We start from the raw sequence: 27065 nt of genomic DNA, 5'->3' as shown, positions 1-27065 counted from the left end.
AACATTTTCATATGGGGTCAAATGTAGAGAGCCATCAGCAAGTTGTCAAAGGCCGTGTAGTATCACAAACCCAAAATTATGTTGTTTGTTAGACTGGTAAATCATTCTGTGTGATGGCAAGTTTCATCAACACTGTATAGGTCAGGTTTACGCATAGGAAACCTAATAGGTTTAGCCATTATGTATGAGCTTACCTCTTCTGCTCCAGTGAGAGAGTAAGCATGTCCCTTTACCAATTTCTTACTTGTGATAGCTTCAGTTTCAGCTGCACTGGTGATCTAGGGCAATAAAAATACTGTTATATATTGCGCGCACACACAGTTTTAAAGACCAAATTAATGCAGTTGCAGATATCTAAATGGTATTCTAAAAAAATTCAACAATACAAACCATGTTAAACAGAAATGGACCCTAACCCTGGAGCTCTGCTTTGTATCTCCAGAACCCCAGTTCCAAACACATCTGTGACTTGGGATGAGGGGGAGCTGAAATATGAATCCAAATTTTCTCAATTTCAAAGATTCAGGTCCAGTCCATTATAGAGAGAAGTTTCAGTTACAAACTTTTATTTGAACTCAGATCCAGAGCTCAGCTCGGTTGGTCAGAATCCAGTAAGTCAATAATAAACTCAGCCTCTGGTGAATATAAAGGGCTCAGTATGCCAAGATTCAGATATACAACACTGACCTTTTTACTGTGCAACTTTAAAAAAAAAACGTTGAGGGACAAGAGGAAGAAACCAATTTGAAAGATGTGGGCTTCTTTTAACCTATCTAATGTTTTCTATAACTGCTGAGACTGCCTATTACAGATGTCAGTGATTTATAGGATTGAGAAATGGAGCCAACTCCAGGTTGTGTGTGAGGAAAAGGGTGAGTGTGGGTCTCAAATGACTGACCTAGAGTACCTCATAATAAAGCATACTTGAAAGGCACCATAGAGCGAATGTAAGATATTCTCAAAGAGTTTGAGTCTGTCACCTTCTCCCCATTTGGGTGTCTGGGGCTGTAGGCAGGCAGCATTTGAATCCGAACAGTAGTTAGAATTGCATTTTAGAAGCTGGATGAACCAGGCAAATTAGTCGTTTCTTTTCCAGTGTCAAAGGAATGTGGTCAGAGAGGAAATATCGTGAAGGAGTCTGAGCTGACATGCTGTCACTAAGTAAATCAGACTTGGGGCAGATTGCCACAACTCTATGAGGGACTCATGCCATCACCGGTACATGTGATTGGAATAACAGAGACTTGGTGGGATAACTCACATGACTGGAGTACTGTCATGGACGGATATAAACTGTTCAGGAAGGACAGGCAGGACAGAAAAGGTGGGGGAGTTGCACTGTATGTAAGGGAGCAGTATGACTGCTCAGAGCTCAAGCATGAAACTGCAGAAAAACCTGAGTGTCTCTGAATTAAGTTTAGAAGTTGAGCAACAAGGGTGATGTCATGGTGGGAGTCTGCTATAGACCACCGGACCAGGGGGATGAGGTGGACGAGGCTTTCTTCCGGCAACTCACGGAAGTTACTAGATTGCAGGCCCTGGTTCTCATGGGAGACTTCAATCACCCTGATATCTGCTGGGAGAGCAATACAGCGGTGCACAGACAACCCCGGAACTTTTTGGAAAGGGTAGGGGACAATTTCCTGGTGCAAGTGCTGGAGGAACCAACTAGGGGCAGAGCTCTTCTTGACCTGCTGCTCACAAACTGGGAAGAATTAGTAGGGGAAGCTAAAGTGGATGGGAACCTGGGAGGCAGTGACCGTGAGATGGTCGAGTTCAGGATCCTGACACAGGGAAGAAAGGAGAGCAGCAGAATACGGACCCTGAACTTCAGAAAAGCAGACTTTGACTCCCTCCGGGAACTGATGGGCAGGATCCCCTGGGAGAACAACATGAGGGGGAAAGGAGTCCAGGAGAGCTGGCTGTATTTTAAAGAATCCTTATTGAGGTTACAGGGACAAACCATCCCGATGTGTAGAAAGAACAGTAAATATGGCAGGCGACCAACTTGGCTTAACAGTGAAATCCTTGCTGATCTTGAACACAAAAAAGCTTACAAGAAGTGGAAGATTGGACAAATGACCAGGGAAGAGTATAAAAATATTGCTCGGGGATGCAGGAGTGAAATCAGGAAGGCCAAATCACACCTGGAGTTGCAGCTAGCAAGAGATGTTAAGAGTAACAAGAAGGGTTTCTTCAGGTATGTTAGCAACAAGAAGAAAGTCAAGGAAAGTGTGGGCCCCTTACTGAATGATGGAGGCAATCTAGTGACAAAGGATGTGGAAAAAGCTAATGTACTCAATGCTTTTTTTGCCTCTGTCTTCATGAACAAGGTCAGCTCCCAGACTGCTGCACTGGGCAGCACAGCATGGGGAGGAGGTGACCAGCTCTCTGTGGAGAAAGAAGTGGTTCGGGACTATTTAGAAAAGCTGGACAAGCACAAGTCCCTGGGGCTGGATGCGCTGCATCCAAGAGTGCTAAAGGAGTTGGAGGATGTGATTGCAGAGCCATTGGCCATTATCTTTGAAAACTCATGGCAGTCCGGGGAAGTCCCGGATGACTGGAAAAAGGCTAATGTAGTGCCCATCTTTAAAAAAGGGAAGAAGGAGGATCCTGGGAACTACAGGCCAGTCAGCCTCACCTCAGTCCCAGGAAAAATCATGGAGCAGGTCCTCAAGGAATCAATTCTGAAGCACTTAGAGGAGAGGAAAGTGATCAGTAACAGTCAGCATGGATTCACCAAGGGCAAGTCATGCCTGACTAATCTAATTGCCTTCTAGGACAAGATAACTGGCTCTGTGGATGAGGGGAAAGCAGTGGACATGTTGTTCCTTGACTTTAGCAAAGCTTTTGACATTGTCTCCCACAGTATTCTTGCCAGCAAGTTAAAGAAGTATGGGCTAGATGAATGGACTATAAGGTGGATAGAAAATTGGCTAGATTGTCGGGCTCAACGGGTAGTGATCAATGGCTCCATGTCTAGTTGGCAGCCGGTATCAAGTGGAGTGCCCCAAGGGTCGGTCCTTGGGCCAGTTTTGTTCAATATCTCCATAAGTGATCTGGAGGATGGTGTGGAGTGCACCCTCAGCAAGTTTGCAGATGACACTAAACTGGGAGGAGAGGTAGATACGCTGGAGGGTAGGGATAGGATACAGAGGGCCCTGGACAAATTGGAGGATTGGGCCAAAAGAAATCTGATGAGGTTCAACAAGGACAAGTGCAGAGTCCTGCACTTAGGACAGACGAATCCCATGCACCGCTACAGACTAGGGACCGAATGGCTCGGCAGCAATTCTGCAGAAAAGGACCTAAGGGTTACAGTGGACGAGAAGCTGGATATGAGTCAACAGTGTGCCCTTGTTGCCAAGAAGGCCAATGGCATTTTGGTAGGGGCATTGCCAGCAGATCGAGGGACGTGATCGTTCCCCTCTATTCGACATTGGTGAGGCCTCATCTGGAGTACTGTGTCCAGTTTTGGGCCCCACACTACAAGAAGGATGTGGAAAAATTGGAAAGAGTCCAGCGGAGGGCAACAAAAATGATTAGGGGACTGGAACACATGACTTATGAGGAGAGGCTGAGGGAACTGGGATTGTTTAGTCTGCAGAAGAGAAGAATGAGGGGGGATTTGATAGCTGCTGTCAACTACCTGAAAGGGGGTTCCAAAGAGGATGGATCTAGACTGTTCTCAGTGGTAGCTGATGACAGAACAAGGAGTAATGGTCTCAAGTTGCAGTGGGGGAGGTTTAGGTTGGATATTAGGAAAAACTTTTTCACTAGGAGGGTGGTGAAACACTGGAATGCGTTACCTAGGGAGGTGGTGGAATCTCCTTCCTTAGAAGTGTTTAAGGTCAGGCTTGACAAAGCCCTGGCTGGGATGATTAGTTGGGCATTGGTCCTGCTTTGAGCAGGGGGTTGGACTAGATGACCTCCTGAGGTCCCTTCCAACCCTGATATTCTATGATTCTGTGTGAGGCCGTGTCAGACATCAGGGCTGAAGAGATAGTCAGGGAGTCACATTAACCTAACATTTAAGAAGTTTGTGCTGATAATAGCACTTTATACATCTCTAGCTCTTTTAATCCAAGGATCTCAATAGCCCCAAATTAATAAAACCTCTCACAATTCCTGTGAGATAGGCATGGCAGTGCTAACCTATTTTACAGATGAGTAAAATGAAATGGTAATGAGAGGAAAGTCAGAAATAGAACCCAGAAATATGATTCCTAGTTCCCAGCTCTAATTATTAGGCTCTTTCCTGAGCAGGGAGACACGATGGGTGGTTGCCCATTCAAGACCTGAACCAAAGCCCACTGAAATCAGTTGAAAGTCTCCACTGACTTCAGTGGGCATTGAAAAAGGCCCTTCCATAGTAACAATGCCTGCTGCTGACCTGAGCTTTTCCTGCTACACAGATCAGAGTTCTGATGGTGAAAGAATAAAATACTGATGGTATCTCACATCAATGGAGCAGCCAACCAATGACCCAGTTTGAAGGGCCTTCTGGATGATCTGATATAGGTTTGGTGGGGCCTTCCTCAGATCGTAAGACTCAGCGATGCCTCCCGTGAAATCCTCAAACCCTTCTATACTGGAGCCTCCTGTGAGAGCCTCATATGATCCATTCAATCTATGGGGAAGAAAATAAGATAACAGAGATGCAACAAGGAGCATCCGGCCAGTTTCCACACACACACACACACACATTTGCATTACAGAAATAATGGTGTAGAACCCAATCTGTTACTGTACACATAAAAGTGTTACTTGTGAAACTAGTAGATAAAACATCTTGGGGCAGAAGATTGGCAGTTCTCCCTGAAGTGTTTGTGGGAAACAAGAAATGGTGTGGAGACAGGAAGGAGGAGGAATAAGAGACTGACACTAGGGCAGAATGTGTTGGGCCTGGCACCAGCATGGGTTGAGACAGTCACATTCCTTGCACTTATTATGGCCTCTCTCAGAATTAGCCCCACTTACTTAGCATAGGCTTTCTCCAGCAGGGCACTCCAGAACTCATTGCCTTCCTCTGAGTGAAGGAAGAGCAGCTGCCCATTTTTGGTGGGCAGCCTGTCGTCAACAATAACATCCACCCACTCCCCAAACTGCCAGAACTAAGGAAAGAAAGAAAGGGTGGTTAGAGTGGTGTGCTACAGTTACCTTCCTGCTAAAAATCCTCCTGCCATTCTCTGCTTCTCACTGTCCCCTGTGCTATGGAACAGTGTCCCACTTCTTGCTGGCCATTCATCTTCTCCTCTCCATCTCCACATCCCTCATGAAAACCCACTTTGAGGAATCCTTCCGACACTGGGCTCCTCCCCATTGATTTCTCCTCAGTCTCCCGTATTTGAAAACATATCTGCATTTTGTCCCATCGATATTACGCTGCACATCATTTGGAACAGAGACCAATGTGTTTTCTATGCTCTGCTTTACTAGGTTCTGTAAGGCTTTGGTACATTTACAAGTACTATGTGAAGGTTTATTAATAGGTAATGTTATTGCTGCCTTGGAAGGAACATCTAGAACATTCTCATAGTGTGGTCCATGGAGTACTTTTCGTGTTCACAAAGACCTGGCTAGCAGCTGGGATGTATTAAGGCCTAAATTTTGAAAAGTACATTAGGGTGCCTAACTTGAGGCACCCTGAAGAGGCTTCATTTTCAGAAAGTGCTGTGCACCCACCCACAGAAAAAATAAGGCCCCCTTAAAAAGTACTTCAAGTTGGGGCACCCAAAAACACTGGTCACTTTTGGAAATGTAAGCCTGTGTACTTAGCTAATATTTATTCTCTGTGTAAGTAGCTGCTGGAGTTGCCACCAGGATGTTATGTGATCACAAATGAGGGGGCAGATAGACAATCAGACAAAGTTTGGGAGGCAGGCAAATCCACAGGACAATCTCCCTGTGGAGATGAAATGTGGCCTATACTGTGAAAAAGTTGGCACCTGACCTAGAACATTCTGCTCTAGATCACAGTGGTATTAATCTGGAGTAACTTTCTTGCCACCACTGATGCAGCACCGGGTTTACACAGGTGTAAGAGAGCAGAATTCTAGCCAACAGAGTATGTATAATTCCATTTTGTTATAGTCTCCTCTATTCTCCCCCTCCCTGTCTATCTCACTTGCACACCTTAATTGCTGAATATCTAACTTGTCATCAGCAATGAGACAAGCTACATTTACCTAAATATTGGATCTTTCTTTTGTTCCTCACATCTTGATCCTGTTTGATGGATTAGCAAGAGTTACCTGGAAATGAAAGATCCCAGCGTAGTTATTCTGGAAGCTCTGATCTTTGGGAACAATTCGATACAGGATTTCTTGATCCAAGGTAAGAGATGCAATGGCTGCTAGGAGCCAGCAGTCACCTGGGAACATGCAAGTTTCAAGATAGAAATGTGTATCAATAAAATATGGCCTTGCAGTTCCTTCATTTTGTCCTACACCACTAATTGAAATACTCTTTGAATAAAATGCCAACATAGAGTGCCCTCTGAGATCCTATTGGAAGTCTAGTTGCTGGATTGTTTTGTTTGTTTGTTTTTAAATATATCTATTTTGCTTATTTTTCCAGGAGGGGTGGGCAGATTCTAGCTTTTGTGTTTTTAATACTGTTAGGCCCAAATCTTGATTTAAATTCTGCCAAAGTTTCCAGAGCTGATGATACTGGTGGATTTGGTGTTCCAGTCTGGAGCCTGTAGCAATGCGACAACCCACCAGCACAGCACCTCCTGCTGGACCTCCTGGGAATTAGCTCTCCAGAGCACCTTCTGCAGGCCAGTGTCTCACCTGCACTGGCCCCCATGTGCCTCCCAGACCCTGGTGTCCCTTTACCTTGGGGTGCTGCCCCCTGCAGTACCCCCATAGTCTCTGGGTCTCCCCTCCCAAGGGAACACCCACCCTCTATCCCCACCTTGCCTCAGTGGCTACTGCCAGTCACCATCTAGCCTGCGCTCACTGGGGCAGACTGCAGTGTGTAATCCAGTCATCATTGGCAAGGAGGGTTTGGGCCTGCTGCCTTTGCCTAACCATGAGCTGCACCTCTGCAACCCCAATATCTTTCCCAGCCTTTAGTAAAGCCTGCAGGCTGGAGCCCCCCTGCTCCTCTAGCCTTTCCCTAGCCCTGCTCCACACCAGGTACCCATCTCTCCCAAGCAGTCAGATCCTTCTCTCTCCATTGCTAGAGAGAGACTCTCTGAGCACCTGGCTCACAGCCCTTTTATAGGGCCAGCTGTGGCCTGATTGGGGCATGGCCCCAGCTGTGGCTGTTTCCCCAATCAGCCTAAGCTTTTCTCTCACCCCCAGCCCTCTCCAAGGGCTGGCTTTTAACCCTTTCAGGGCTGAAGTGGGGTGACGGCCCTGGTACAGAGCCACTTCCAAATTTTATTGGTGTTTAGACCATGTTTTTACATGCTTTTTAATGCCTTCAGGGAGCAATTTATGTGGCTGAAGCAATCCAAGGTCTGGGCTTCCCACAGAATTTTAATTTCTGGATGATGGAAATACCATGGGGGGGAAAAAAACAGACTTCATGTTCTTTCATGGCCCCAAATGGCTCCCTGAGGCATTAGAAAAAGATCAGGAAAACAAATACTACTTCTGAGATATTTGGGTTGAACCCAGCCTTAGTTTCTTCATGTGGACACACATAGCAATATCATCAGTTGGTGTAAATCAGCAGCTGAGGATCTGGCCCAAATAGTCTAAACTGGTGTGTGCTTTAACATCAGAGGGCAGCAGTTAACTTCTTAAAAATTAGATAAGTGTATTCACCGTAGCAGAACGTCCAACCCAGTTCGGCAAGAGGCTGGGAGCCGCATGCCCTTGACTGTCACTAGCTTGAGATTAACCTTGAATTGGAATGAAGGTGCCCAGCACCTCCCAGCATCAGAAGCCTAATTAGGAAACTGCTGATGGTTAAACTGCTGCCCAGGAAGTTCTGAGACATGTTTGTACCAATTCCCATAGACGTGCCCATCATTTAGCGAAATGTAACTCTCAAACTAAAACATGCATAGCTCTCCTAGCATTGTAGTTCGTGTTTTAAGGCCTGGCTCTTAAAAAAAAAAAAAAAGTTAGCTGATATGAGCGGAGATGAGAAAGATCTCTCCCCACACACACACACACAATGCTGGTCCGAGGGGTAAGGAAATGCCATAGTGGTGTCACCATGTTTCCAGGATACCAGCACGTAGCATGAGAGTATTTCAGTACCGCTTTGCATACATGCAGGGTCCATACACGTTGCTAGCACTGAACTGTAGTATCACACATGTTTTGCCCCACATGAGCACGGTTGAAGAAGCAGAATTAATCATGGTCCTTGTGGTAGCAGGGGGGTGTGGTAGAGGAGGGGCTCATGATGTGGAGAGGAAAACAACAGCTTTTGAAGTGGGAATTTAAATCCTCATCTTTCTATGTATCCCAGCTACTGGCTCCCCTGCCTCCGAGTTCCTCGGCTGCTGCTGCTGGCCTGCTCTGAAGCACACAGTGCTAGTTTTGAGGAAATGGTGGAGCAGCTCTCCTGGTATTCCTGCATCCAGCATCCAGAGGAGAACAGACACAGCCCATTGGTAAGGACGAGTTAGAGTTCTCCCCATATGTGATGTCTGGAAATGCCTTCTCTGTGTTACAGGCCAGGCTGTTGCAACTATTGAAATAGAGCCTGCCCCATTAACTACTGTGTGTCAGCAGCTGGGAATTGCTTGACCTCAAGGATGGCAACCTTGGGAATGTTTAGTCAGCACAAAACTATATAGACTCTTCAATTAAATGAGAAGCCTTCCCTGTGCTCATTCTGAGTCTTACTATAGTAATGTAAGGTCCTGTTCCCCTAGGACAGCGCGCGTGCCCACAGAGTGAAGTCCTTCACAAGAATTCCCCAGGGGAAATCTCCCTCTGTCCTAGCATTTAGGCGAATGCCAGCAATTCCATCACTCAGTCATTTCTACTTCCTTCAAAGGAGGCTAGATCACAAAAATATGGGGTCTTGCACGTTGTTCCAGTTAGGAGGAAAATTTGATGATGGAGTCAGGGACTTTTGATGCATCTTGTTTATTTACAAGGAGTGTACGAAGTCCTATTTCTCTGAACAGAGGAAGAACCAAACAATAGTTTCCTTGCTCACAGCACTAAACCTCTTTTAGCCAGCACCAGACCCAGGGGGGAGGGATAGCTCAGTGGTTTGAGCATTGGCCTGCAAAACCCAGGGATATAAATCTATCCCTGAGGGGGACATTTAGGGATCTGGGGCAAAAATTGGGGAGTGATCCTGCTTTGAGCAGGGGGTTGGACTAGATGACCTCCTGAGGTCCCTTCCAATCCAGAGATTGGAAACTTAACTGTTTCTACTATCTTAAATGAAGGGCAGTAGTTACACCCACCAGCATGCGTCATGAGCTTTAATCCAAACTATAACTATATTTTAGATAGACATTAAGGGCTGGTCTATCCACCCACAACTCACACCAAAAGAACTACAGTGCTTTTAAGTGGCACCATTTGTTATTTTGGCACAAGTCTATTTGTGGATATTCTTATTTCAGAATAGAACACTCCTATTTAAAATGAAACTGTGTGATATCCACGCACAGCCTGGCACTGAAATAACAAAAAATGTGAATCAAACCCCATTTAGTTATTTTGGTACAAGTCTGTGGATAGATCAGCCCTCAGTCAGGTATTCTTAAATAAGGAATCATGGTTCAACACTGACCTTAATGCTGCACGTCAGACCCTTCTCACCATGCAGGGTCCTACAGACTTGAATGTGGCTCAATGAGGGTGCTGGAATTAGCGATGTCAAGGCATTTTCAGGATTGGGCCTAATTAGATTAAAGAGCTAGGCTTACTTAGAATGTAAGCTTTGGGGGCAGGGACCATCTCTGTTTGTACAGTGCCTACAATAGGGTCCTGGTCTTGACTGGGGCTGTTATGCACCACTGCAATAACAATAATAATACACGGTTAAAGAAAAGGAGGACTTGTGGCACCTTAGAGACTAACAAATTTATTTGAGCATAAGCTTTCGTGAGCTACAGCTCACTTCATCGGATGCATGCAGTGGAAAATACAGTGGGGAGATTTTATATACACAGAGAACATGAAACAATGGGTGTTAACATACACACTGTAACGAGAGTGATCAGGTAAGGTGAGCTATTACCAGCAGGAGAGAAAACACACACACACACACACTCACATCCCTTTTGTAGTGATAATCAAGGTGAGCCATTTCCAGCAGTTGACAAGAACATCTGAGGAACAGTGGGGGGGGGGAGGAATAAACATGGGGAAATAGTTTTACTTTGTGTAATGACACATCCACTCCCAGTCTTTATTCAAGCCTAATGTAATGGTGTGCAGTTTGCAAATTAATTCCAATTCAGCAGTCTCTCATTGGAGTCTGTTTTTGAAGTTTTTTTGTTGAAGAATTGCGACTTTTAGGTCTGTGATCAAGTGACCAGACAGATTAAAGTGTTCTCCGACTGGTTTTTGAATGTTATAATTCTTGACGTCTGATTTGTGTCCATTTATTCTTTTACGTAGAGACTGTCCAGTTTGACCAGTGTACATGGCAGAGGGGCATTGCTGGCACATGATGGCATATATCACATTGGTAGATGTGCAGGTGAACGAGCCTCTGATTGTGTGGCTGATGTGATTAGGCCCTATGATGGTGTCCCCTGAATAGATATGTGGACACAGTTGGCAACGGGCTTTGTTGCAAGGGTAGGTTCCTGGGTTAGTGGTTCTGTTGTGTGGTGTGTGGTTGCTGGTGAGTATTTGCTTCAGGTTGGGGGGCTGTCTGTAATCAAGGACTGGTCTGTCTCCCAAGAGCTGTGAGAGTGGTGGGTTGTCCTTCAGGATAGGTTGTAGATCCTTGATGATTCAATGGAGAGGTTTTAGTTGGGGGCTGAAGGTGATGGCTAGTGGCATTCTGTTATTTTCTTTGTTGGGCCTGTCCTGTAGTAGGTAACTTCTGGGTACTCTTCTGGCTCTGTCAGTCTGTTTCTACACTTCAGCAGGTGGGTATTGTAGTTGTAAGAACACTTGATAGAGATCTTGTCGGTGTTTGTCTCTGTCTGAGGGATTGGCACAAATGCAGTTGTATCGTAGAGCTTGGCTGTAGACAATGGACTGTGTGGTGTGGTCTGGATGAAAGTTGGAGGCATAAGTATAGCGGTAAGTATAGCGGTCAGTAGGTTTCCGGTATAGGGCGGTGTTTATGTGACCATCGCTTATTAGCCCTGTAGTGTCCAGGAGGTGGATCTCTTGTGTGGACTGGTCCAGGCTGAGGTTGATGGTTGAACAGCTTAATGGACTAAATCAGGGGGCCCAGATAATCTTCATCCAAGAATATTAAAGGAATTGGCCCATGAAATTGCAAGCCCAATAGCAAGAATTTTTAATGAATCCGTAAACTCAGGGGTTGTACCGTACAACTGGAGAATTGCTAACATAGTTCCTATTTTTAAGAAAGGGAAAAAACATGAGCCGGGTAACTACAGGCCTGTTAGTTTGACATCTGTAGTATGCAAGGTCTTGGAAAAAATTTTGAAGGAGAAAGTAGTTAAAGACATTGAGATCAATGGTAATTGGGACAAAATACAACATGGTTTTACAAAAGGTAGATCATGTCAAACCAACCTGATCTCCTTCTTTGAGAAGGTAACAGATTTTTTAGACAAAGGAAACACAGTGGATCTAATTTACCTTGATTTCAGTAAGGCATCTGATATGGTTCCACATGGAGAATTATTAGCTAAATTGGAAAAGATGGGGATCAATATGAAAATTGAAAGGTGGATAAGGAACTGGTTAAAGGGGAGACTACAGCGGGTCACACTGAAAGGTGAACTGTCAGACTGGAAGGAAGTTACTAGTGGAGTTTCTCAGGGATCGGTATGAGGACCAATCTTTTTATTACTGACCTTGGCACAAAAAGCGGGAATGTGCTAATAAAGTTTGCAGATGACACAAAGCTGGGAGGTATTGCCAATACAGAGAAGGACCGGGATATCATACAGGAGGATCTGGATGACCTTGTAAACTGGAGTAATAGTAATAGGATGATAGTGAAAAGTGCAAGGTCATGCATTTAGGGATTAATAACAAGAATTTCTGTTATAAACTGGGGATGCATCACTTGGAAGTAACAGAGGGGGAGAAGGACCTCGGAGTATTGGTTGATCACAGGATGACTTTGAGCCGTCAATGTGATGTGGCCATGAAAAAAGCTAATGCAGTCTTGGGATGCATCAGGCGAGGTATTTCCAGTAGAGATAAGGAGGTGTTAGTACTGTTATACACGGCACTGGTGAGACCATTGTTCCCTCTAAACTGTGTGTGTGTGCGCACGCACACAGATCCTAAACCCCGTGCACACGGCGAAATGCCGCACGCACAAAAATTTGCACAGAAGCACAATTCGCACAGAAGAAATTATTTGCGTCCCACACGGCCTGTCAAAAATTAGAGGGAACATTGGGTGAGACCTCATCTGGTATATTGTGTGCAGTTCTGGTCTCCCATGTTTAAGAAGGATGAATTCAAACTGGAACAGGTACAGAGAAGGGCTACTGGGATGATCTGAGGAATGGAAAACCTGTCTTATGAAAGGAGACTCAAAGAGCTTGGCTTGTTTAGCCTTACCAAAAGAAGGCTGAGAGGAGATATGATTGCTCTCTATAAATATACCAGGGAGGGAGAAGAATTATTTAAGCTCAGTACCAATTTGGACACAAGAACAAATGGATATCAACTGGCCATCAGGAAGTTTAGACTTGAAATTAGACAAAGGTTTCTAACCATCAGTGGAGTGAAGTTCTGGAACAGCCTTCCAAGGGAAGCAGTGGGAGCAAAAGACATATCTGGCTTCAAGACTAAGCTTGATAAGTTTATGGAGGGGATGATATGATGGGATAGCCTAATTTTGGCAATTAATTGATCTTCGACTATTAGTGATAGATTTGCCCAATGGCCTGTGATGGGATGTTCGATGGGGTGGGATCTGAGTTACTACAGAGAATTCTTTTCAGGGTGTCTGGCTGGTGAGTCTTGCCCATATGCTCAGGGTTTAGCTGATTGCCATATTTGGGGTCAGGAAGGAATTTTCCTCCAGGGCAGATTGGCAGAGGCCCTGGGGGTTTTTCGCCTTCCTGTTCAGCGTGGGGCACGGGTCACTTGCTGGAGGATTCTCTGCACCTTGAAGTCTTTAAACCACAATTTGAGGACTTCAACAGCTCAGACATAAGTTAGGGGTTTGTTACAGGAGTTTGTGATGCAGGCAATATGCAATTTTTTTTACTTGTGAAGTGAGCAAATTGATATCTCAAATTGTAAGAAGAAATAAACATGAAATCCCACAATGTCATTTTTAGAATTACTTTATTGACTACACCCTTCATTTAAAACAAATTGTTCCTTCTTCACAACTGTACCGTGCTAACTGATGTTCTCTTTGAGTAATGCTGTCAGCTTCCTGGTTTGATAAAATAATCTCAGTGAATGCTAAAACTGTGGTAATCTTTGTGGCACCTTAGAGACTAACAACTTTATTTGGGCATAAGCTTTTGTGGGCTAAAACCCACTTCATCAGATGCATGGAGTGGAAAATACAGTAGAGGTATAAATACACAGTATATGAAAAGATGGGAGTTGCCTTACCAAGTGGAGGGGGTCAGTGCTAATGAGCTAATTCAATTAAGGTGGAAGTGGGCTATTCTCAACAGTTGACAAGAAGAGGTGGAAATCACTTTTGTAGTGCTAATGAGGCCAATGTAATGAAGGTGACCCATTTCAAACAGTTAACAAGAAGGTGTGAGTATCAGCAGTGGGGAATTAGTTTTTGTAGTGACCCATCCACTCCCAGACTGGACACCATCAAATTAGGCCTGAATAAAGACTTGTTTTTGCTGATACAGACTAACACAGCTACCACTCTGAAACCTGTGGTAATCTTGGAACTCTGACTCAGATTCCTGTATAATTATATGATATTTGCTCACCTGTGCTGCACTCATGGTGACTATAAAATAAAATCCACAAGAAATATTTACTTAGAGTCACACAGAGGCTTCTTTCGTTAATGCTAAAAGTGTCTAAACTGGTAAGAATTTAATTCTTTAGTCAATGATCTAGTCAAGTAGAGATGGACCCAAACTGAAAGCCCAGATTGGAGAGAGAGAGAAAGAAACTCCCCAAATTTAGAATTTTTGAAACCCAGATCTGAATTTTGCAGCTCAGAGGCATCTCTGTATTAAACATTTCCTGCTATTTCAGCAAGCCCTTAAGCTCAGAATAGATCCCAGGCAAAATGCTCTCACTCTCTTCGTTCCCAGCCTGTGATCCTTTCCTTCAACATCTGCCCTCTACCCAGACTTGACTCTCAGTTCTACCCTTCACTGCCAGCACTTGCCATGGAGCTCACAGCACACAGACTAGACTACCCGACTTCCGCAGTGCAGTGGATTACAATACATTAGATCAACAAGTTTATTACTTTTAAAGGAGGCCTGTTAAAGTTTTATACTAAAATGAGTTAAACTCTACAATTGTGCGTTAAATGCTGCAAATAGAAGAGGTGCAAAGGTACATTCAACAAAGAAATAGGCTTTTAGGTTCCTCAAAGACTATCTAGTTGGCCTCAGATCCCCTGATCCCCAGAATGCATCAGTCTGTGATATAGCAGCTATCAGAAACCACACAGCCTATGGAGATAGGCTTTATGAGGGTTATAAACATATTATACAGTGAAACCTGTCACAGAAACCACTAGTATTAAGCAAACTCCTGTGTTAAGAGGCCAAAAAGAATCCCCAAATATACGGAGTACAGTTCAGATCCACCGTTATTAGAAGACATCTCTCCCAGCTAGGTTTTTGCCTGAATGAGCACTTTATCTATGCATATATAATCGTTACATATAGAGAGAAAGTGTGCATGGGACAGATCTTCAGCTGGTGTAAACAGGCATAGCTCTATTGGCTTCAATGAAGCTACACCCATGTACACGGGCAGAGGATCTGGCCCTCTGTTTCTGACGTGTGTACAGTGCTTCAGGAGCCTTCAGGATGAACGGCACTTTACACATGCAAATGGCATGGATCTGGAAAGCTATTTTAAGTGTATTTTTTCATCCCAGTGGATGTAAAATACTATTTATTTTTCAAAAATAAATCTCTGCCACTTGCTATTTGAGGCCTTCAGCAAATAATGTTGGGGTTAACTTATTTGGATAGCTATAAGGAAACTTCAGAGGTCACCTTTAAATAATAGAGTGTGTGTGACTCTGCATTTTAAGTTGTAACGAGGCCATCAAAAAGAAATGGTTCAAAGAGTGCATTTAAAATATTTCCAGTCTTTCAAGTTCCCATCAAACTCACCATGCTGATATTCATCTAACTTACGCTGTTGTCAACTAAATAAAGTTTAATGGAGTGAGACTGTAACTCTGGATTTCCTGCTTTTGTTCCTATGAGCTCAGACCTGTAGTGTTCTTTTTAAAAGCAAAACATGTCACAAAGAAATATAAAAAATGGAGTTTATTCCCCTAAGGGACTAGTCAGTGAGTCACACAGTTGACTTAGGTAAATATGTAACCAAGGTTTGTTTCACTAAAAGTGTTTTACATACAGGGCTTAATAATCAGCACTTTGATATTCAAGCTATTAGATTAAATAACAAAAAGGCCCACTGTGGCCTCAGCAGTGTTAAGCAACTACCACCTGAACATTAAAAAATCTGCTCCCTGGTTATGCTCCAAACTCAAGTCAATTTTATGTATGTATGTATGTATGTATTTTTATAAAGAGATAGAGTACTGTGGAGCTGATAGAAGTGATTCTATTCAGAGATGCAAGCCGCCCTGCATTATATTATCAGCCTGATTTTCTACCCTTCCCACAAGCCAAAGAGGATTGTTTTGAGAGATGGGCTCAAGCCAGACAATTTTGATTCCGATTTCAAGAACCTCCCCAAAAGTTATGGGGTGATCAGCTCCCAGGCTTTGGGGTTCTCCCTACAGGACTCTGTTAGGAAATCTCAGAAACATGCCCCACCCTCTAGTTCAGAGGAGGGGGATTAGTTTTGGCCCATCTTTATTATTCCTGCTATGTGATTTACTTTGGCATTAGTCCATGGTGAAAGTCTCTGTTTACAAAATGCCGCAAGGCCGTCAGACTTCCACGCGGGGGCTGAAATGAAGAAGGTAAAGAAGGAGCTGGAACAACTGGCCCTGAGGGAGCCTGCATTCTATTTAAGGTGTTAACCAAAACGATGTTTGTTATGTCTGTATGTCAGACTAGACAAGGCTGGAAGTATGCTCCAGTCCCTTAGCTTGTAAACTGCCATGGAAAAGGGGTTTGTGTTCTGGGCATGTAAAAAATCCACATCCATTACAGAAACTTCATAAACTGTGATGCTGACAAGAAATGAAGCCTTTACTATTCTTACTGAACAACCCCCTGAAAATGCAGTAAGTGATCTCCTATGCCCAGATCCATAAGTGAGTAAATATTCTGGAGCAAGTATAGGATTGTGCCTCTTATTTTTAGCAATTGGAACACACCACACTGAGGGATTTTCTAGCAATTGCTTTAATGGAGCTGTGTTCACTGGGGTAGCACTTGTGTCATTTACTGTCAATGACTTGCAGAAATGGCATGAATCTTATTTGCAGAATTGATGAGACTGAGGTAAGGTTAGAACTACTGCAGTAAGCACCTTGGAGGGGAGGGAGCTCAGATGCAATCTAACTAATCTATCACGTTCTTATTACAGGGCTTTCAGAATTTTAGGCTGTGTGTGTTGGCAAGAAAGCCTGTAATGAGTGCTGCTGCTGCTGTTTTCCAAAGATGGATCTTATCAGTTGGGCAGCAAACAAAGAAAGCATGTGTTGGGTTAGAATAAGGCCTTAAAAAGGAATTTAAAAAATAGTTAAAGACCCTATTAAAGTTCTATGTAAAGCAGCATTGGAAAAGCGGGTAAGGAAGAGTCAGCTTTGCTGTGATGAGTGATAAAATGTCTTCCAAACGTTCATCAATGTTGCTCTGCCATTCAAGGAGAAATGTTTGATGCCACCTTGCCCTGCTATACTTAAACTGTGTGCCTGGTGTACGGTCTCCCCTTTCTTTCTCCAGTATTTGCTACTGTTCTGCACCAAATGCTGTAGAAATAGAATGTTCAACATGAAATTGGAACAAATTACTTGTTAAGGGTGACCCTGCTTAGCTGATGTGCTCCGTTAATTTCTGAACAACGTGGTCAGCATTCCTAACTCATGGCCATGACCAGATGGATTGTCTTGCCAGTATGTTGATCTGGCAGATATAGCACTGACCACTGTTATTCAGGTTGTAAAACAATTTCCATTTTAACCCCTTGTTCTCACACACTCAGACCTTTCGGAAATATTGAGCTTCTGGGATGAAACTGTCCATGCTCACTACCTGCTCTAAGGTGAAATTGTTTGGAAAGCCTGAATAAAATCCCCCAATTATTTTAAATACATGACAATGTTTTTTTAAAACAAACAAACAAACAAACAAACAAACACATTTTTATTGTAAAGTTATGACAGGGTTAAAAAATCCCACAAACACATATTTTTCCCTAATATAAAAAAATTCTTACTTTTTTTAAGTGATAACTTAAAAATAGCTGAACTTCAAACTTGCTATGTAAAGAGGAATGAATGAGCATTATGTGTGCTGCTGAGTTTGGGGGAAAATGATATAAAAACCCCTCCTGTTGATCATCAGCAGGGTTTGAACTTGAGACCTTCAGCACAGATTTCAATTATTTGATCTAAAAGAGTAATTTCATTAGCTGATAGAAGTAGTAGGTCCTGCCCTTTTGCTTCTATGTAGCGCAGAATGGAATACACTTAGCTAGTGTGTTACATGGCTTTTCAAATAACAAAAGGTATTTTCCTGTCTCTCAAACAAGCAAAATTCTGCTCAATTACTCTACTCACCCAGGATCCCTTGGCAAATGTCTGTCCGAGTGGCTCCTCCAACTATAAACTGAGGATTGGTACATAACTCCTGAAAATAATTTTGTTAAATTCATGTTAATCTTGGCAGTCTGACAAAAGCTGCAGTTTGTTTCTGACCTATTTCAATTCAAAATCCAGAAAAAGACGAAATGTAAACATTTCCAATATATTTAAAAGATCAAGATTTAAAAAACGCTTTGGAAAAATATTCTTTAACTGTGTTATTAGCAACTTCTCAGGTTATAGATTTCAGAGTAGCAGCCGTGTTAGTCTGTATCCTCAAAAAGAAAAGGAGGACTTGTGGCACCTTAGAGACTAACAAATTTATTTGAGCATAAGCTTTCGTGAGCTACGTGAGCATAAGCTTTCGTGAGCTACAGCTCAGTGAAGCTTATGCTCAAATAAATTTGTTAGTCTCTAAGGTGCCACAAGCCTCCTTTTCTTTTATCTCAGGTTATGAAAACTCAGCTGAACTTTAAATTCTAATGTACTTTACACCCTTTGAGCCAAATCCTGATGCCCTTACTCAGTCATTTCTGCCGCTGACATCAATAAGAATTTTGCCTGAATAGGGAGTGAGTAAAAACTGAGAAGGAACTTCAGGGTTTGGCCCTTTTTCTTTACTCTGCAATTCATTGGGCTCAGTCAATTCAACAAGGTTGGTCAGTTTCACTTCCTGGTACTCAGGCACCAGCATCCGGCTGTTATTTGGGATTGTGTTTGAACTTCCCACACCTATTTTCAATGCACTGAAAGGATACACATGCAAACATTTCTATTGCTATTAGTTTTTGTAATTCTCCCACTTTTTTAGAATCTTATTTTGGGGCCAGTCAGGGATTTTAAGTTAGAATGTCTTCTCTCTCCACTGCAAGTCTGAATAGCCCAGTTACAATTAGAGATGAAATTGTCCATACTCACTACTGTACTTGCTCAAAGGTGCAATGTTTGGAAAGTCTGAATAAAATCCTCCAATTATTTTAAACCTAGGACATAGTTTAAAGTCTCCCTACTCTCTCCAAGGACAAAAGTCTTCACTTGCTCTGAGCACTTCACCTGAATTTCTAAATGAAGGTGATAAGCAGCATGCAGAAGAGTTTTTGGGGTGTAGGTGTTAAGAGAGAAGCTGAGATTCTTTCCCAGTGGGAGCTGGGCCCTGTTGACAGAGAGCTTGCTTCAGAATACGCATCTTTGGACGGTGGGGGAGCCAGGGTGGGTCTTATGATTTATGCTGCCCCAGCAAGAGAGGTTCCTACAATGCCTGAGAGGAGAACTAGTCCATTAGCTGGTTCTCCCTTTAGTCATGCTGCAGGAGAGAAAGGTGGGTCAGCTTTTGAGTCTCAGCTTGCATGAGATAAAGCTCTCTGAGGTGCTGCTTGCTTTGCTTATGCCTGCTTTTGGCCCGTTGTCGAGCAACCCCACCCCCACCGCCCCACCCACAGTATCCTGTTCTCTGGGTGGGTAGGGTGTAGGAAGGGGGCTGGGGCACTGAGCAGCCCCCTCCCAACTGCCCACATACTGCAGATCTCTGCTGCAGCAGCACCTCATGGCAAAAAAGTCCAGCGTGACTCATTTTCAGTTAGGGTACGTCTACACAACAATTAAAAACCCGCAGAAGCCGGTGCCAGCTGACTTGGGCTTGCAGGGCTCAGCTAAGGGGTTGTTTAATTGTGGTGCAGATGTTCAAGCTTGGGCTGGAGTCTGGGCTCTGCGAGGGGGGCAGGTCCCATCTACACCACAATTGAACAACCCCTTAGCCTGAGCCCTGCGACCCCAAGTCAGCTGGCACCAACCTCCATGGGTTTTTAATTGCAGTGTAGATGTACCCTTCGATACCTGTCATTTCTGAATCTATGCCAAGTGACTAGACAGTAAATGTCTTCCTAGGCATTGTCTACTTTCCTCCAATCAATTTTATACAAACCTAGTGACAAAGCACAGAAAAGAGGCCTGTGATGGAAGGATATCTGTCCATAAAACGGAGATGCACTAAGCACCAGGTGCGGGGGTGCATTTAGCACTGAGTGTTTGTTTCATGACTGGACATTTTCCCAGCAGGAATTTACAGACTCTGTCCAGTTCAGACAAAATCAGGTGAAGGGTAATTTCATTCCCCCAGAATCCAGGGCAGAGCTTACAGCAAGAAAACCCCCTGCAGAACAGAGAATCCAGGGGGGGAAATGAGCAAGACCTTTAAGCATGTTACTTGTCACTGAAGATTTCCATTCCTTTCAAAAGTCAGAGTCAGAGCCTGGTCCCTTCTCAGGTGAACTAATAAATGGAGGGTTAGGAGCTGCCCTTGTAGTTGCTACCGCATCCTTTGTGGTTGCTACCGCATCCTTTGTGGTTGCTACAGCATCCTTGAGGCTGCAGTAGTGTTCTACACAGCCTCTATGCACAGGGCATAGTCCAGCAGAGCTTTGTAGTTGTAGATTGTCTATGATTCTGTCCCTCCCCCAGGTTCCTTTCCACCACTTTGCTGCAACGTGCAGGGGATAAAAAGTTCCTGCCCCTGCCCAGGCTGGCTTTGCACCATTCAGAGCTGGAGGATTTAGCCCTTCTATTAATCTTTGGTGTTAACCCTAAGGTTGTCCATGACCAGCTAACACGTTGGTCATCGTGACTCTTTGTCTACGCTAGGCACTGAGTGTTGTTTAACAACATGTTAATTCAAATGTGTGAGTTAAAATGTTTTCTCATCCAATGCCAAGTGTGGACATATACAAGATATGTTTCCCTAGCACTCACGCATGAAGTATTCAAGTGCCAAATTAGGAGGTTGTCAAAAAATAAGGGGGTTAGGGTGGAGACTTGTAATAAAAAACATTTTAGTGCAGCAAGTTTTAATTTTTCATTCATTTGAAAATTTTTGCAACATTTTTTAATTTGAAAATTTCTTTTTTGAATTTTTTCATCTTGGAGGAGGTTTGTGTTCAGTGTTACAGTTTCACTCCCCCCCCCCCGCTCTTCCCCTGTGCACACACATTCTTTTTTCCTTTTTACCAGTTTTTCCTTTTGTCACTGAAGGAAAAAGGGAGAGAAACAAGGGAAAAAAGGAAACCCAATAAACAAAACAAAAAAAAGCCACAAACCCCTACATTTTTCATTTTCATCAACAACACTAATTTTTTTTCTATGAAAAAGCCCGTTTTTTAAAATTAAAAATAAATTTCATTTAAAACGTTTCAACCAGCTCTTCAAATTATGGTATTTTGGAGGTTGGAATTTTTAAATTTTTATTTTAGTACAAGCCTAATTTTCCTGGAGTAATACCGGAAAACACATGACACCAGTAATAAGCTTTAACTGGCGACCAACAATTCCCAGGAGGTTTGAAGGTTCCATTTGGATAAGCATCAAAAGTTCAGATGCTTTTCTCAATTGTACTGAAACCTCTCAAATCGGCAGCGTGGTGCTGGAAATCTTACGAGAGCAGGCTCTCCCTCTGCATTTCTGGGGCTTCTCCCATCCCAAAGGGCTTGAAGTTGGACAGCAGCTTTTTTTATGATACTCCATTACTTTCACTTCTGGTTAGAAGGGGCGGGGGAAGGGAGATGATGAAAGGTGGCAAAGAATGAAAGGGAAGGCTAATCTGTGCCTTTTCCAGACTTCAAGAAAGTTCCAGCTCAGATTCAGTTTGGATTTTGGAGTGAAAGTTCAGGTTGAATCTGATTTGATCTGAATCTAGTAAAACATGTAATGATGAAGCTCTCTTACCGTGGGTCGCTTCCAGACAATACCCTGCGTTTTAGGGGAATATGGCCCCAAGTCCCTATAGCCCAGGGCAGAAGGACTGGCTGGGAATTCTTCATCCTTAAACAGAGCGCCAGACTGCAAGCACTGCTGCCTCAGAGCCTCATAATCCTGATTTAAATACTTCACTGCCTTCCCATTGGAGCCAAGCCCTTCTAATACAGCTCTCTCTTTGGACAACTTAGCTGCGACTCCTGCCATCACCATTTGCCTCCAGCGTGGTGGTGTGTGTGTGGACAGGACAGCTCCTATCTCATGAACAAGAGGGAATGAATATAAGTGAGTGGCCAGGTGGGGTGGAGCGAGTGAACACATTACACAGTCCAGCACCTTTGGAGGGAGGAGGCACAATGCAAATGCACATATGTACTCAAGACAAGAGGAAAGAGAAGCTGGGAGGAGACAAAGATCCTGGGCCGATGACTCATTGTAGATTCTGGCTCTCATTATCTTCTCTATTTGTATAACAGCGTGGGAGTTCCCTCTCTATATATGTTTAGCAGAGGGCAGGGAATAAGGGGGAAAGTGTTTTAACACTAAAGATGGCTCCAAGCCACATAATTAAGATCAGTTCTGAGCCTTCATAGGTGCTTGGATCCAGGGGTTTTGTTCAGCCTGTTATAGAGGACAGATCAGGATCACAGTTAGGATTCTGATACCTTGGTCCTCCTCAAAGTTCAGGGATGTTCAACTTGGGGGAACATTATCAGAGAGATGGGGGCTAATCACAAAATCCAGGTCTGGATTTCCACCATCACCAAAGGATAGGGGTGCTCAGACCCAGGGTCTCACTGAGTTTTACAGTGTTTTACATTCAGAGAAACCTGCCTTACGTGACATTGCAGGTCAGTTTGAACCAAGTTGAAACATTGTGGCTTGTTGAACTGAACCAAAAGATTTTATTTAGAGTCAGTTCATCTGCATCCACCTCGATACTGCAGTGCTCCGTGGCCTGATTCTCTGCTCTGGGGTGGGTTCCTTAGCGAAACTACATCTGCCATGATGCACTGTAGTCAGCTCTCTGACCAAGCCATCTGATGCATCATGGGAATCCATGACTGCAGGTGCATCATGGGAAATGCAGTCTGGCTGGAAAGTCCAGGCTGTAGGACAGAATGAGGGCAAGAGGCATCCAAACTACAGCTCCACTGAGGCACCACAGCACCGGGTGCAGGTACAGTTTAATGTCAAAATGATTCCAAGTGAATTGCTTTGATTTGGCTCAACAAATTGAAATGAAATATTTCAGTTCAGAAATGTTGAAACATTTTGCTTTGAATGAAACTTCAACATATTTTGGAACTTTCCATTCTGTGACTAATGTCAATATTTCTTTTTTCATCCTGAATCGGGGCAAAAACAGATGCTGAAATATCTGAAGTTCTGATTTTCACTCAGCTCTAACTCTAATAGAGGTCATTGTTAAATACTCTTCTTGATAATCAGCATAAGATTTTCTTTGTTGCTTTCAACCCATTTCTCTTAATTGTGCCATTCCATATCATTCTGCTCCTGCCTTTGTGTTTACACCCACCAAATACTTGTAGACAAACAACCTGACTAGCTTTAACAGGTTCCCTTATCTCAGAAGAGGTTTCCTCCCCTAAGAAAAATTCTTTCTCTTTTCAACCCTGCTGCCTAAACTTACTCATATCTTCTGTAAACAAAGCCATTATTTACACAGGCCTGCACTGGTTCCAAAGCAAACTCTGCTTGGGAAAGCGTGATCATTCTAAGAGAAGGCAGGAGGGTGAAGTTATGTGCAGTGGGGACTAGCCTCCAGAAAGTTGCAGACATTGTACAGAGAGGAAGTTGTGCATAGGTCAGCTCCAATTGTATTGGCGGAACCAGAGCTGCTACTTTCAAGCTCCAATATCTGATTTAAAGAGACACTGCCACACCAGGGATATTTGTTCATAAAGGCAATAATATTTTGCATGTATAAAGCATCTTTTTTCCAAGGATCTCAAAGCATCATACAAATGTTGGTTGATTACACTTCACAACAACCTTGCGAGATAAGTAAATGCTGTTATCCCTGGTTTACAGGTGGGGAAACTGAGGCACATAGCACTTAAGTGATTTTCCCCAGGTCACACAGTGAATCTGTGGCAGAGCAGAGACAGAACCCTGGAGTACTCATTACTGGTCCATCTTAGATTTGACTGATAAGCACAAGACGCTGCCTCCCAAGACTTTCATGTAGCTTGCTGTTTGCAACATGTAGGTAAGCCTATTTTATTGGGCCATACTTCCCAATATTGCCAATGGCTAAAGCAGGATGCAGCACCACTCAGGTTTGGCCTGCCATCCCTCTCTGTCTGGAGAAGTAGAGGGGCCAAACCTGAAGTGTCGTTGCAACCCTGTGTACCAGGTCATAATGCCACTCGGTTTGGGGCCCCTCTCAAATAGGGGGGTCTGGGGCAAACTGCACTTCAACGAAGACAGGAGGCTTTCAAGGGTCTAAGTGGGACAGTTCCATAAAACCTGGGGCTGCTGGGAGGTCTGCTGGGCTGGGTATATCACTGCCCTGTACTGGACAGAATGTCAAAGGACGCTAGTCTCCAGCACTGTCAGGGCACACCTTCTACTGGCACTAAATTAATTCACAAATGCATTTCTAAAAAAAAAAAAAAAAAAAATCACTGCATCTCATTAGAGCAACCCCACTAAAAGCCAAGACACTGTTATCGTAATTAGAGATGGGTGCAAATTAAATACCAGCGTCCCACGCCCTTAAACTCTGGGGGAAGGAGGAGCTGGGGCCTGATTCTCAGCTTGCAGGTGGCCTCTCTCTGTGTAACGGATCACATCAAAACCCTGGCTCTAAACACCTTCACGTTTTGAAGTGTCTGAGTCCCAGCTCTGATCACAGTACATGTCTTTCCTTCCCCTTTCCCTGGTATGCTGCACAGGACTCTTGCTGTGGTGCTAAAAACAACTGTGTAGATGTTCCAGGTCAGGCTCTGAAGATTAGGGTGGGGGAAGGCTGCAGAGCCCAAGCTGGCAACAACTACACAGCTGTTTTTAGTGCTGTAGGGCAAGCCTGAGTCTGTTGACCCGGGGTCCGAGACTCGCTGCTGCGGGCTGTGTGGACACAGCCTATGGTTCCCAGGCTGGGAACTTCCTCATACCCCTTGTCTACAGGCTATATAGATTCTCTATTCTTACATTCAGTTTTGGGGGGTATTGGCAGCTCCAGGCTACAAATCTCAATTGCACTGTTTATTGAAATGCAGTGTTCTCTGGGATGTGTGAATCATCATTTAGGTTGAGAGACTGTCACTTCCTCTATGTTCTTTGGCGAGCAGGCAGCTCCACGCTGCAAATATATTAGCTTATGTCACTTATATTACATCCTGTCTACACTGTAACTCCTACCAAAGTGGGGGACTTAGTTGTAAAGCCACGGCACGGTTAAAACATAGTTTGTTCCCGTCATGTACCGCATGACTGAACTGTCTTTTCCCCATCTCAGTGCAGTACCATGTTCTATTGGGTCCACCACGTTGTTTTTACCAGGTAGACAGGACCTTAAAGATGATCAGCTGCATGGTGCAAGCTCAGAAAGCAGAGCATTTTCCTCTGCTCCCTCCTCTGATAGAAATGCTTGTTGTGATGTTATCAGCTCTTAAAGGGAAACACAGAATCCTGAACTCAGGGGCAGCAGGGCAGGTACATTTTCCAATATTTTGTTTTTTAAAAGTATTGTAACAAACCCATGGGATTTCCTAGTTGTGTGACCATACTGCACACCATGACCCCTTAGAACTTCATGGAGGCAGCAGGGATAGAACGCAGATTGTCCTACAACCAAAAGCCCTCCCCCTACCGCTTCAACAAAAGGAGAATCTCCACAATCAATCATCAGTAGAGGGTCTATGATACAGTTGAGCAGTTTTGATTCTGTTCAGTGGAGGAAAGTGATGCACATGCACTCTAGCCAGTTCATTATGTTAAATATCCTAAAGCAATACCAGACTATACATGTAGATTTAAAATTATAATTCCAAAAATTATCTACAGTATAAACCATTGAAACTTTTAACAGGAGAAAGAGCAACCTGACCACAGAAACACTGTTTCCTATACCTAGTGCAGTGCTTTATCCAATTCTGACCATACCATGAGCATGCTAAGAGATGCTTTGTGCATGAATCCTTAGATTTCTTCACCTTTGCAGCAAATGATGTAATTGATGATCTTACGCTGGCTGAAAAAATTCCTCATTGTGACACATTAACTGTATGTGAAATACAAACCACCATACTGAATTCTCATTGCCAGTCTAGCTTTAATGGACAGAAGATAGGAAATGTAAAGTTGAGACTGATGTTACACTTTGCCTCATGCCACTGCAGCAAGAAAAGGAAGCTAAGCAGGGCGAGTTATTAACCATACATTTTCTGGTTGGTATCCCTTTGGTGTCCCTATATTGCTTGGAATGATCAATTACTTTGTCCCAGACACAAACCTCCTGCACTTTCCACAATAGCTGATTAGCAGGGAAACTGGTTGTGAAGAAGTGGGACTGTTCTTAATGTTTCCTCTGAATAGTGTGAGGGTGCCTCAGTTTCCCCTATGCAGTTCTTAAGTATCGAGGTGGTGGGGTACGGGTGTATGATCATTGCAGAGCCCTAGAGGGCAGGTGTGTGCAGGGGTCTGGACACAGAGAATGGCCGAGACCCTGTTTCCTGTCAATCCCCCTTTGTTTTACTGCTCCCCAATCACTTACTGCAGGAAGCGCCGTCCACGGGGTGCAGTACATCCCACCACTCCCACCAGTTGTCACGGAGTCCCTGGGCGATGCTCTGGAACTGCTCCCCATGAAGCCAGTCAGGACTCTGGAGCAGTCGCCTTTCTGTGAGCAGCCTGTCTTCAGGACACACAGCTCACATGGCTTCCACCTTCCTGGGTCTGACCTCAGAGCATTCAGCCTCCTCTGCCCCTCCGTGCACTTCCCACAGCGAGTCCGCCCAGGCGGGGTCCTGGGGAAGCCAGAGGGTCCTGCACCCCAACTTCACAGTCAGACATGACTCTCAGCCAGCCAGTAAAACAGAAGGTTTATTAGACAACAGGAACATGGTCTAAAACAGAGCTTGCAGGTGCAGAGAACAGAACCCCTCAGCTGGGTCCATTTTGGGGGGCCGTGAGCCAGACAACCACGTCTGCACTTCACTCCATGTCCCAGCCAGCCCCAAGCTGAAAACTCCCTCCAGCCCCTCCTCCTCTGGGCTTTGTCCCTTTCCTGGGCCAGGAGGTCACCTAATTCCTTTGTTCTCCAACCCTTTAGCTCTCACCTTGCAGGG

The 27065-nt window shown here is 44.1% G+C and overlaps 1 protein-coding gene across 1 annotated transcript in view; it reads right to left on the bottom strand.

Moving 5' to 3' along the window:
* Nucleotides 1-22011, bottom strand: part of LOC125633669 (calpain-8) — a 51476-nt gene extending 29465 nt beyond the window's left edge. The window contains exons 1-6 of the mRNA XM_048843289.2: nt 21721-22011; nt 17983-18052; nt 6255-6373; nt 4981-5114; nt 4462-4630; nt 195-278 (exon numbers count right to left, since the gene is read on the bottom strand). Coding sequence (XP_048699246.2) covers nt 195-278; nt 4462-4630; nt 4981-5114; nt 6255-6373; nt 17983-18052; nt 21721-21963 — 819 coding nt within the window. The 5' untranslated portion in view covers nt 21964-22011. The remainder of the gene's footprint in view (nt 1-194; nt 279-4461; nt 4631-4980; nt 5115-6254; nt 6374-17982; nt 18053-21720) is intronic.
* Between the last annotated feature and the right edge of the window lie 5054 nt (nt 22012-27065).

This window comes from Caretta caretta, chromosome 3 (genome assembly GCF_965140235.1).
Source record: "Caretta caretta isolate rCarCar2 chromosome 3, rCarCar1.hap1, whole genome shotgun sequence".
NCBI lineage: Eukaryota > Metazoa > Chordata > Testudines > Cheloniidae > Caretta > Caretta caretta.
Note: the sequence above shows the minus strand (reverse complement) of the source record. Positions and strands in the feature narration are given on the sequence as shown.